Source organism: Sciurus carolinensis, chromosome 10 (assembly GCF_902686445.1).
Source record: "Sciurus carolinensis chromosome 10, mSciCar1.2, whole genome shotgun sequence".
In the NCBI taxonomy this organism is placed as follows: Eukaryota; Metazoa; Chordata; class Mammalia; order Rodentia; family Sciuridae; genus Sciurus; species Sciurus carolinensis.
The window spans coordinates 58,023,122-58,037,100 of record NC_062222.1 but is presented as its reverse complement, the minus strand read 5'-3'; the positions used below and the strand labels follow the sequence as shown (position 1 = coordinate 58,037,100).

The following is a 13,979-nucleotide window of genomic DNA, read 5'->3' as shown; positions in this document are numbered from 1 at the left end:
AGTTCAGGAGATTGAGGCAGGAGGATCACAGGTTCAAAGGCAACCTCAGAATTTAGCAAGGCCCTAAGCAACTTAGGGAGACCCTGTCTCAAAGTTTAAAAAATAAAATAAAAAGGGCTTGGGATGTAGCTCAGTAGTTAAGCACCTCTGGGTTCAATCCTGGTATCAAAATAAATAAAGGAAAGGAAAGGAAAGGAAAGGAAAGGAAGAAAAGGAAAGAAAGAAAGAAAGAAAGAAAGAAAGAAAGAAAGAAAGAAAGAAAGAAAGAAAGAAAGAAAGAAAAGAAAGGAGGAAAAAAAGAAAGAAAATTTAATTTTAAAATAACTATGATTAATGTGCTCAACAAAACAGAGGGAAAATATAGAAAAACATGGAGACTTTTGCCTGAGAAGTGAGCCCATTAAGAAAGAATTCTAGAAAGAAAATATAGAATATCTGAGATTAAAAATTCAATAGAGTGACTCAATAGCAGTTGAAACACAGTTGAATAAAAGATTAGTAAATTGAAAGCTAATACAGTAGAAAATATCTAAACCAAAGCATGAAGAGAAACAAGAAGGCCAATACAGAGACATTCTAAGAGATGTTTGGGGCATGATATATAGATCTAACATATATTTATGAGAGATCCAGAAAGATAGTAACAAAGGATAGGACAAAAGAAGTATGAAGTAACAATCAAGAATTCTTCCAACCTGATAAAAGACATCAACCCAGAGATTTAAAGTCTCTGCAAACCTCAGGCAAATGTATTATAAACAAAATATATCAAAGACAAAGAAAAAAGACCAAGAACAAAAGTCAATTTCTTTCAAAGAAGAAAAATGTACCTAACAACTTACTTCTCAATGGAAATAAAAGAAAAAAAAATGAAATGACATCATTAAAGTGCTGGAAGAAATTACCTACCTAAGAATTTATATTCAAGAAAATCATTCAAAAATGATGAAATAATAACATTGTCATGCAAACCAAACAATAATTCATCAGCAGCAGACCTGAACCAACAATAAAGGGAGTTTTGCAAACAGAAGAAAAATAGTGTCACATTAAAACATGGAAATGCAAAAAGAAATGAAGCACAACACAAAGTGCAAATGTGTGGATACATATAAATGCATACAAAACAATAATATTCCATGGTTTTTAAGATGTAAATTTCAAATGTATGACAATAATTAAACAAAAACAGGATACAGCAAAATGGAGTTAAAATGTTCTAAGCATTATTGAGGGAATGGTAAACTCATCTTTTTTCATTAAAGGATGCCATCATAATTTGATGACAAACATTAAAAATAGTAAAACAATGCACAACCAAAAATATAATAGAGGTACATAAAACAGAATAAAGTATTAATAGGAAAAAATACTGAGAGAAGTATTTCAAAATAATCTGGCCATTATGGTATGTCCAATAATATGGAGTGAGGGGTGGTGTCTGTGTATATACAACACTAATATATGAATAATCAAATTAAGTATAAATGGATTAGTATTACAACTACACACAAAGATATCAGACTAATTTTTTTTTTAAAATAGACATGTTTATGATCTTTCACTCTTGACTGGAGAATTTTGTTAAATTTTCTGTAATCTACCAGATTCTGAGTTACAACCATAGGTACTTTGATAAAAATAAGCATCACAATACCTGATGTCAAATTATACTACAAAGCTACAAAAACAAAAACAGCATGGTAATGGCACTGAAAAAGACATGAAGACCAATGAAGCAGAATAAGACACAGAAATAAACCACTTACATGCATGCAGTTATCTGATATTTGACAAAAGTACAAAAAACATACATTACAGAAAAGATGCCCTTTTTAACAAATGGTATTAGGAAAAGTACACATCCATATGTAGAATAATGAAGCTAGATCCCTATCTTTGGCCTTGCACAAAAGTCAAGTGAAAGTGAATCAAAGACCTAGGATTTAGACCAGAAACATAGCAACAGTTGGAAGTAAATATAGGCTCAACACTACAACATATTGGCATTGGCACTGACTTTCTTAAACAAATTCCTAATGCTTATAAATAAATAAAACCAAGAATCAATGAGTGGCACAGCATCGAATTAAAAAGCTTCTGCAGAGCAAAAGAAACAATTAAGAATATAAAGAGCAAGCCTAGAGAATGGAAGAAAATATTTTCCAGTTGCACCTTGGACATGGGAGTAATAGCCAGAATATATAAAGAACTCAAAAAACATCAAAAAATCAAATAACCCACTCCATAAATGGGCAAAAGAACTAAACAGACATTTCTAAAAAGAAAAAATACAAATGGCCAACAAATATATGAAAAAATATTTAACATCCCTAATAATTAGGGAAATGCTAACCAAAACTGCATTGAGATTTCATCTCTCTGTAGTCAGAATGGCAATTATCAAGAATAAAAATAATAATAAATGTTGGTGAGGATATGGGGGAAAGAGTCCACTCGCACATTGTGGGTAAGACTGCAAATGAGTACAAACACTTTGGAAAGCAGAATGGAGATTCCTCAAAAGATTAGGGGTAGAATCCCCAGTTGTCCCACTCCTTGGTATTTATCCCAAAGAACTAAAGTCAGAAAATTATACTGATACAGGCATATCAATGTTTGTAGCAACACAGCTCACAATAGCCAAGATATGGAACCAATCTAGATCCCTATCAACAGATGAATGGATAAAGAAAATGTGGTAAATATACACAATGCAGTTTTACCCAGCTCTAAAGAAGAATGAAATTATGGCATTTGCTCATAAATAGATGGAACAGGAGAACATCATGATGAGTGAAAAAGATAGATTCAGACAGTCAAGAGTTGAATGTCTTCTCTCATATGCAGAAGTTAGAGCAAAATAAGAGGGGAAAGGGGAGTGAACCCATGAAAATAGAAGGGAGATCAGTGAAATAGAAGGGGAAGGAATGAGGAGAGATAGGAAAACAGAGATGTTATGGCTTAGATGTGGTGTCCCCCAAAAGCTCTCAGGCAAGACAATGCAAGAAGGTTCAGAGAAGAAATGATTAGGGTAAGAAAGCCTTAACCCAATCAGTAAATTAATCCCTGATAGGGATTAACTGAGTGGTAACTGAAGTGGTAGGGTGTGATTGGAAGAGGCGGGAATTGTGGCATGGTTTGGGGGTATATGTTTGTATCTGGCAAGTGGAGATCTCTCTGCTTCCTGATCTCATGTGAGCTGCCTCCCTCTGCCACACACTCCCCATGATGTTCTGCCTCATCTCAAGCCCCAAGAAATGGAGCCGGCCTTGTATGGACTAAGACATCTGAAATAATGAACCCTCAAATAAACTTTTCGTCCTCTACAATTGTGCTGGTCAGATCACAGCAGAGAAAAAAATCACTAAAACAGGAGGAAATGCAGAATGAAATTGACCTAATTATGCTAGATTCATATATGAATATATCATAATGAATTTCACCTATATGTGTATCTATAAAGCACCCATTTAAAAAATAATAAATAGAAGGAAGACCGGTAGAGTATTTGACTAGGAATGGGAGGAGGGAAGAAGAAAGGGAAAGAAGAAGTACTAGGGACTGAAATGGAGCAAATTATATTGTATGCATGTATGATTATGTCACAATGAACCTCACTATTATGTACAACTATAATGCAGAAGTAAAAACATTTAAAACATAATATTAAAAAACAATAAATGAAATACTGCAGCAATTCAAATACTAAGGATACACAGGAACTGGATCACTTTAACACAGCTGGTGGGAATGTAAAACGGTACTGCCTCCAAAACAGTTTAGCAGCTTCAGAGGTTTGGCAGTTTCTTATAAAGTTAAACATACACTTATGATATGTCCCAGCAGTCCCATTCCTGTGTACTTATCCCAGAGAAATGAACCTTATTTGCCCACATTATCCTGTATGTGAGTGTTCATAAGAGCTTTATTCATGATCGTCAAAAGCCGGAAACAGCTAAAATACCTCTCAGTGTGTGACCGGATAAAGAAAAAGTGGTATATTGTAATGAAATACTATTGCTCAAATAAAACAAATTATTTATACATGTAAAAAAATAGAAAAATTTCAGTCCTTACTGTGTACTAAAAGCTATTCAAAGTATCTTATATGTTGATTATTTAGTATTAACAGTAAAACCTTGAAGTACGTACTATTATGATCTCCATTTTACTAAACTCAATGAATTTAAAGAGTTTATAAAAAGTCAGTGACAAAACAAAAAAGTATATTCAAGCATTGACTTCAGAGACCATGTTCAAAAATTATGATGCTATACTTTTCAATATCTCACATACAAAATACACTATAATAAAGGGGTTCTTTTTTCATTTCTTGCATCTTATAATTTAATAAGACTTTTTATGTCATTACTAAAAATAATGAACAATTAGTACATTTTACATAAAGCATAGCAAAAATGTCCCAAAAATGAATAACATTCATGATGCATTTAAAATATACATATATCAGCACTTAAAATTGTTAATATGATAAATTTAATGTTTTATATCACAATTTGTATAGCTACTGTATATATATTCATTTATATATATTCATTTATATATATGAATTTAGTTCAGTTTGACATATGTATGTGTATATGTCAAACTGAGCTATAAAAGTTAAAGACATGTCAAAGGCTGATAACAAAAAGAGGCTCAAAATTAAAAGTCTAGAAAATCTAGCAATCTGAATAAAGACTTTGAGTATATGTAAGCATGTTAAACTTGTTCTTATTTTAGCATCTCAATAATAGACTGGTGAGTTTAATACAAAATAAATTAAACTTTCAGAAACTAAAAGGTTGTTTTGAAGCAGCTGCCAGGTACTACTGGGGCCTGCAGGAGCAAAAAATAATAGAACAAAAATATCTAAAGATTGATGTCTACAGATATCAAGAACTATGATGGGAGCCTGGAGCAGTGGAGCACACCTATAATCCCAGCAGCTCAGGAGGCCGAGGCAGGAGGATCTCCAGTTCAAAACCAGCCCCAGCAAAAGTTAAGTGCTTAGCAACTCAGTGAGACCCTGCCTCTAAACAAAATACAAAAATAGGGCTGGGGATGTGACTCAGTGGTTGAGTGCCCCTGAGTTCAATCCCCAGTACCACCCCCGACCCTCAAAAAAGAAAAGAAATATGAGGAGTCTGAGATCTTTACCCCACCTCAAATTACCAAATACGACCAGTTTCATGGATGCTGGCAGAAGACACCAGACTGTTGAGTCAGAGACAAAAGACATTATTACTCATGGCATGACATATTGCATGACCATCAGCATACTTAAACCAGTCCTCCTTACCCTCAATTCCTAATGAAGGCAAGATAGATGGTAAAAAAATGGATACCTACAAAAGTAATGGCTCTGATATGGGAGAAAAACAAGAACTTAAGGAACCCAAACCTTTTATAATGAGCAGGAAAAATGTTCTTTGCTTGGGAGGGAGATACTAGATCCTTGAAGGCTGTTTAGTATACAATCATCCTCGAAAAGGGAGTCCTGAGCAAAAAATGTTCAGAAAACAAAATACAGAGAACTGTATCTTAACAATAAAAACAATAAAAATAGATATTTTTATAGAAAACAAACTTTTGGGTGTGATGTTTACGTAGAAAATAAATCTCTGAAAAATAAACTTCAATAAAAACTAAAAACTTGGAAAAGATCTAAAAATATAAAACTTAACCTCCAAATGTAATTTTTATACAATAAAACATAAAATAGGTCATGTATCAGTAACTCTGGGCATCAGATTTTAAACCCTACATAACAATTCCTATTTTCTAGTTTGTTTTCTTTTGTTTTTATTGTTGTTTCTGTCGGTCTCATCTTAAAATCATTATACATCTTAAAACTGTACTAAGTCAAAATCTAGTCATTACTTCCACTGCATTGAAATCTGAAACCATCACTCTCATCTACTGGCCTATGTCACACAGAACCTTTTCCATATTAGAAAATTTACCATTTTAAAGCCAGTTCTCTGGTCAGACACATTGACACATGTAATTCCAGATACACAGGAGGTTAAGACAGGAGGATCATAAGTTGGAGGCCAGTCTTAACAATTTAGACCCTATCTCAAAGTAAAAAGGACTAGAATTGTAGCTCAGTGATAAAGCACCCCTGAGTTCAATCCTTAGTAATGCAAAAAAAAAAAAAAAAAAAAGGCAGCTCCTAGGTATTCACTTTCATTCATCTATACTAAATATCTCCATTTCCTGGTTTGAATTTGTGGGCCTTCACCATTCTGATCATCCTTACCTAACACATTCTCAGTGCACATTTTTTCAAATATTGTATTTGTCATCTCTAGAATTGCAATTTGTATCTTCTTATTTCTGCTATTTTCCTAATATAAAATATGCTCATTCTTTCCTTAACATATGGAACATAATCATAATAACTGTTTAATGTCCTTGTCTACTAGTTCTATTATCATATATAATTTTTAAAAACTACTGAGGGTTTGATATTAGATGGAAAAATATTATTTTTGTATTAACAAATACCTGGTAATCAGAAGGCCCAGGAGTAGTGTAAGCTTCTCCCTGAACCAGGAACAAGGCTCGAGGAACAGAAGAACCAAATGCACTTTTCTTTTGTTTCTTGGAGCAGACACTGGCAATTATAGTATTGTTTAGAATATTATAAAACCCAGGACCTGAAATTATAAAGAATATTATGTATAAGAATAAATATGCAGGTATTTACTTTTTTAACTGAGTAAATTAAGAAACTATTTTTAGAAAAAGTCCTCATATATTTCTGACTGGTATGCAAAATATATAGACCCTTTTAAAATATCTGTCAAGTTCATGTAAAGTTAAACATATTCTTGCCATATAACCCAGAAATTCTACTCCTAGGCATTTCCAAAAATAAATGGTAACAACCAAATGTCCATCTGCTGATGGATAGGTAAACAAAACAATAGAATACTATACCCAAATAATGGAATACTGCTCAGCAATAAAAAGCGAAAGATAAATGCAATGACAGGAATGAATCTCAAAAACATGATTCTAAGTAAAAGAAGGCAGTCACAAACTTCTGGATGATATATTAGTCCACTTACATAAAATTTTATAAAGGAAAAATTGACAGGATCAGAATCAGCCTGACAGGAGTAAGGGTAGAGATCATACAAAGAGCATGAGGGAACTTTTAAAGGAATGATGGAAATGTTCTAAAATTTGACTGTAACCGTGGTTACCTGTCTAAAAAATATTGACACCTGTGACTCCATTTTTGTGACCCAGATACCACATAGTGCCATGGCAACTATCCTATCTACTTCCTGAACATGCCAAAAGAAAATTATTTGCTGAAAAGGAAGATCCTGAGAATTGTATAAACTGAACTTTTCCCTGGTAGCAATGATATGGTCTGAGCTGGTCTGGGCTAGAACAATGAGCTATAGAAGTAAATTTATCCCAGTCATAAATTCTTGACAAGCAAATTAAGTCACCCACTTAAAACTATCACTTTATTTTCAAAAGAATCCTCTAAACCCCTACCTAATGAAACACCTCCTGGTCTCTAAATGAATTTGTACTCCCTGAATTGCTATTTTAAGATTCCATGTAAATGCCTTTTTGCTTAACATAGCATTTGAATCTCTTTGGATGACAGTAACTACATACATTCACTAAAAAAAATCATCAAACTGTACTCTCAGAATGAATGGACTTTATTGTGTGTAAATTACACTTTAATATAACAGAAAGAAAGAAAGAAATTTCAAAGTTGAAAAGTGCAGAAAGGTTGACATAGCAGCATTAAAGTGAATTTGACAAAAACAATAAAAGTTAAAATCACTTATCATCTGATCTCCTTATCATGGCAGTTATTTTAATTTTTGCCCTTTACCTTTGAGAGCATCATTACAACCTGGAATATTATCTATAGTGGCAGTCTGAATAAAGTTTTTTAATATTTTCATTCAAAATAATACAATTTTATGCTATTGAAAAATTTTTATTAATATACTCAAAGATTTCAAGCAAACATTTGAGTTTGTTCTTTATAATTCAGTATTTAAAAATAATCTATTGCAGTAAGCAGTAATATCTATTAGATGCAATATGATGTACTTGAAAGTCAGCTCTAAACTGGGTTGTACTCATGTTGATTTTACCAAATTAGTTCTGTAACTTGAAAGGTATGAGACTACACTTAAAGCTTATTTTTCTGGGCTTCAAGTTCATCATCTAAAAATAATAGAAATTGACTAAATCAAGCTACTCAAAGTGTGATCTGTGGACTACTCTCTCTCCAAGATGAATCTACGAGATAAAAAGCTTACAAGTAATTGTAAATTTACCATTTCACCAAGCACTTTTTAACAACTCCTTCTTTTTTTTTTTTTTTTTTTTTTTTGGGGTGCTGGGGATCGAACCCAGGGCCTTGTGCTTACAAGGCAAGCACTCTACCGACTGAGCTATCTCCCCAGCCCCAACAACTCCTTGATGAAGAAATCACTGTAGTGATTTACACTCGTGCAATCTCCTTTCTTATCATGGGCAGGAAACAAACAATTGACAAAGGGTTCTCTGAGTTGCTAAATGATACTTTAGATCATTCTAGCTCTTAAAGTGATCAAATCATCCCATATAGGCAAATCCTTCATATTCTTGATACATTCAAGTTTTTCTGAAGCAGCAAACTCTCCCCAAGTTTTCAAATATTCCAGTTCTAAAGTCCATACACTAAATGTCTCTACCAAAATTCTGTTGTATCGATTCTAAGAAAACCTAAGTGTTAATTACATTATTCTTGCTGTCTTCCAATATTTCTTCCACTAGTAATGTTTAGGAAGATAAAAATAAAGTATAATAAAAACTATTTGTACCACCATTTAAGGTACTTAAAAGACAAATATGTAAGATCTATATCCACTCTGGAACAAGATCATAACATAACACTTTGTAGGTAAGCTTAAGTAATTAACCACAGCCTGACCTCAGGACTAGGGAGATCCATGGCATATACATCAAAGGTACTATGTTTTTAAGTTTCTGACTTAGAAAGTCATTCTGATCATATGATTCACTCAAATAAAAAGTTTCACATATTCATTTTCTGATCATTTAGTAAGGAAATGTCCAGGAATTCTTGATCAGATCTGCTAAGGGAGAGTTAGAAAGTTTAGGGGTGACTTCTAGCAGTAAATCGCAACTATCCAGTAAGTAGTCAAACCCACCCCATAACTGGTTGACAGGTCTCATTCATTACTGTACTCTAATAGCTACATTGAAAGAAATCAAATTTCCATAGGATCATTCTTATTAATTCTTAAAATATGTAAGATTCAGAATTCGATTTTAGAAGATTCTTAATTTTAAACTCACCCTTTAGAAATAAACTAACCATTAGAATTTCTAACTTGCTATTTACAATATATTGGACCATCAAATGGAAGGTAATACCCAATCTTAAAGCAACTGGGTTACTCAATAAATTAATATTTATAAATAATTTAGATTTCAGATTCCTGATAAATACCTCTGAGTTAGGCTTGATTGAGGCTAATGCCTTAAGCACCTATGCATGACCTCTCAAGAATGAGTTTTCACTACCCTAAGATTTCATTCCACCCCAATTAGAATGGCTATTACCAAGAAAACAAGCAACAACAGGTGTTGGGAGTACATGGGAAAAAATGTACACTCATACATTGCTGATGGGACTGCAAATTGATGCAACCACTCTGGAAAGCAGTATGGAGATTCCTTAGAAAACTTGGAATGGAACCACCATTTGACCCAGCTTACCCTATACCAAAGGACTTAAAATCAGCATACTACAGAGATGCAGCCACATCAATGTTTATAGCAGCTCAACTCACAATAGCTAGATTGTGGAACCAACCTAGATGCTCTTCAATAGATAAATGGATAAAGAAACTGGGATACATATATATACATAATAGAATACTATTCAGTCATAAAGATGAATAAAATTATGGCATGTGCAGGTAAATGGATAGAACTGGAGAATATCATGCTAAGTGAGATAAGCCAATCCCAAAAAACCTAAGGTCAAATGTTTTCTCTAATAAGTGGATGATGATACATAACAGGGAGGTGGGGAGTAAATTATATCTATATATCTATATCCATATATACATACATATATACATATATATGTATAGTCATCTACCAAGAGGAAATTAGGGAATTTATTGAGTAAAGAAAAACAGAAAAAATTTACAATTAAGATGTGTGACATGTTAAAAGTGAAATCTTAACAAAACTGTACTTTATTTTGACTTATATGTGTTTAGTGCATACTTTGTGTGTGTGTGTCTGTGTGTTAGAATAGTTAATTTTTTTTTTTTTTAGTGCATACTTGATACATTAAAAAATGTCAACTTAATATGATAACACCAATCATAGGGATTTTTTTTTAAATGTATTCTCTGGTGCTTTCATCTTGTTAAGAATAGTAAGTTACATAAAACTAAAGAGTAGAAATACATGGATTAATTGCTAACCTGGCATTTCCTCTGCCTTGGAGTCCTGTGTGAAACGGGCAGCTCTTTGACCAAATGGGGTACTTTTCTGTCCTGTTTTCTTTGAGTACTTGAGAGCAGTTCTAGTTTCATTGTATGTGCCAGGAGCTGGGGTGATTGATTTCATAGGTACAAATCTCTAGTGAAGAACAGGAAAATGTGCCATTGAGAAACTAGTAGGACATTTTGATACTTCACAAGTTAAAAGCTAAGCTACTGAGTAGATAATACAGTTAATTTATTTCTTAATAGAGTGAAGAAAATGTAGTTGAATTATGATCTTACACCCATCAAAACAAAATATTTAGTTTTTAGTCAAGTCACCTATATACTAAAACAAGTGTATCAAGTGCCTTATCAAGGCATATAAACTTTCAGAGGGAAATAATCTTAATATGAGATTCTAGATGATAGTATATGAACAATGTCAACATTTAAAATATTCTGCAAATTAAGATCACAAATAAAAATGATATAATCTAGTATGATTAATATAAACAAACTACACTGTATTAAAAATGTTCTTCAACACATACACTCAATGCAACAATACTATTAAATATCTTAAGAAAAATAAAAGTCTTAGATTCAAGTGGTTTATAAATAATAAACTTATTAACATTAAATATATATGTATCTGTATGTATAACTGTGAACTCATAAAATATTGTATGATACTTTTAACTTTTATTTTGAAATAATTTTGAGTTCACAAAAAGTTTTAAAAATTAAAAAACATGGAAAATAACTGTAGAAAGTTTACCTAGTTTCACTTATTGTTAACATCCCCATTTGCTTTTTTTAATTTTTTTATTTGCCCATTCTTTTTGTCTACCAGCTTCTATATATATAAACACACACACACACGTATGTGTGTGTATATATGCACATACATGGAAAAATACATATGCATTGATCCTTCACCTCTAAACACTTTTGTATGTGTTCACAAAAAAATTGGAATGTTTCCTTATATGTCTATAATACAGCTATTAAATTTAGCAAACATATCAATGATAGAATACTTCTGTTCTACCATTCATAACCCAAACTTGTCTAAAATGCCTTCATTGCATTTTTGCCCTGAAATACATGATCTCATATGGGATAATATATTGCTTTTAGACATCATGTCTCTTTAGCCTCCTTTAATGTAAAGGCATTTCCACAGTCTTTCTTTGAATTGTGAGACTTTTAACATTTTGGAAGAACATTATATCCCCTTTGGTAAAACAAACCTTCCTTATTTGGAATTTATCTTAGAGTTCCTCATGATTGTATCCAGATTATGTCTTCTTGGATAGAACAGGAAACAGATGATGTGGCTTTCTAAGGGTGTCATATTTGGAGGTACATGACAGTCTTTGACCCTCACCACTGATTTTAATTTTGATCAAATCCAACATTCCCTCTACATTTATCAGCAAGCACTCAGCATTCTACTATAAGCAAAAGATCTTATCCAATTATTTTTTCATTATTTATCTATCTACTTACCTATTTATTGTCCATATGGTCTGATGGATGCCAGTTTTAATGATTTATAATTCACTTCTGAACTTTGGACCATTGTGGGGGGGGTGAGGAAGGTTTCAAGTTGGTTCCTATGTCCCTATGATATACTCTCACTTTTCATTTGTTTCTTAGAACTTAGTTTCTGATCCAATAAGATATTACAGGTTCATTTTCTTTCTACACTAAAATCAGTCATGTTTCAGAGGAATTCTGTTCCTTTTTAAGGAGGAAAATAGTAACCAAGATCCTGACATTAGAAATGCTCCTTGATACTGGGGTGTCTCTGTTCCTTGATCAATTTAGCAGACCAAGCTACAAAGATATACGTACACAAATATACACGGACACATAGACATATACATACATTTATATGTGCATGCATATATACATATATACATACACATGAATACATGTTAGAAATCATAAGTTCATATTGAAATCTTTCATTCATATCTATCCCACAGGTTTTCTCCACATCCCCCCAATCCATATCTGTATATACCCTTTTCTGCTTTAAAAACCCTAACTCATAATAACAATTACTTTGCTCAAAACTGTACTACATCTAAAATGATTGTTTCACCCAATCCATTCCAATAAAATAACCTACTGAAAATAATTCAGAATTTATCTGCAATCTCACACTCAGTACCCATCCCTCTCGTCCCATCCAAGACTAATAGAGTCAAATATGTGGATACCTGGATTAGTCCTTCTTCCCCCCCATCCCACCCCCATTTCAGTTCGGTTAAAGCTATTCATTTGGACTACAACAACTCATTTGTTTTCATTTTCTTTCAGTTCTTGAGGGTTTTTTGAAAAAAAAAAGATTAAAACCCTTTTCCATTCTTACTGATTTGTTTTCATTTTTTAATGTATGAAACATTGATATGCCTCCAAAAGACAAATATATATTCATAAAAGATAAAAACACAATAAAAGAAGTGTTGCTTTCTCCTATTTCTCTTCTGTCCCATGGGATGCTGAACCACTGGTAAAAAAGAAAAAAAAAAAAAGTCTCAATTTGTAACAGTTTCTTATTTCCCTGAAGTAAATATGCCCATAGCAATGGTTAATTTCATACTGCCAACATAAAATCAACCAACCTATGAAAGTCCTGGAAAATTAACACTTGGCTTCTGAAACAGTACAAGGGAGCTACAGCACAGCAGTGCTTCCACTACCATCTCCTTACCACCCCTTATAGGGAACTGATTTATTATTTTGTATTTATATAAAGACAAGTGGTTATTTGTATGCTTTCCTATTCTCCCTTCTTTCTTACACAGAAGGTAAGCATATCTATCAAATGTGCTCTTTTGTACTTTGTAAAGCAGGTAAATACTAACATTATCAAAAATAATTTATTACTGTAAGTATCAAAAAGAACTATTTAAATTTTTTCTAAATACCATCTTATTATTCATATACCAAGTACAATGTTTAAAAATGATCATCCAACCCCCAGATGCATAGTAGAATAGAAGTACTTGAGGTGTTAAATACTGGTATCTGGACCCTATCCTAGACCAACTGAATCATTCTCTGTGAGAAAGAGTAAAAAGGCAGGTTAGCACCTGGGCATGTGAATGTTTTAAAATTCCCCCAGTTATTTCTAATACACATCCGGAACAGAGAACCATTGTTGTAAAAAAAAAGTATGTTTGAAAAATTAACACTTGAAGATATAATGTAATTAAATGCATTTATGTAAAATGCTGGACAAATACTTAAATCAATGATTAAAGTGTCCTAGAAACATATCTATCTCTATTGTTATAAACCGGAAATTCTGTGTCCTAAGTCTACATTGTTAATTGCATTATTTAGCTGCTCATGTTCAATTAAACATTAAGGTTTTCCTATCAGACAGTCATGATTGGTGTTAACTCCTCCAATCTTTCACCTTATGACAATTATTCTTTTCTACATATCCTCTTAAAC

General features: G+C 32.6%; 1 protein-coding gene across 1 annotated transcript in view; it reads right to left on the bottom strand.

Moving 5' to 3' along the window:
• Positions 1 to 13,979, bottom strand: part of Stpg2 (sperm tail PG-rich repeat containing 2) — a 618,919-nt gene that overhangs the window by 451,364 nt on the left and 153,576 nt on the right. Inside the window, exons 8-9 of the mRNA XM_047566745.1 lie at positions 10,503 to 10,659; positions 6,517 to 6,668 (exon numbers count right to left, since the gene is read on the bottom strand). Of these exons, the coding sequence (XP_047422701.1) occupies positions 6,517 to 6,668; positions 10,503 to 10,659 (309 nt within the window). The remainder of the gene's footprint in view (positions 1 to 6,516; positions 6,669 to 10,502; positions 10,660 to 13,979) is intronic.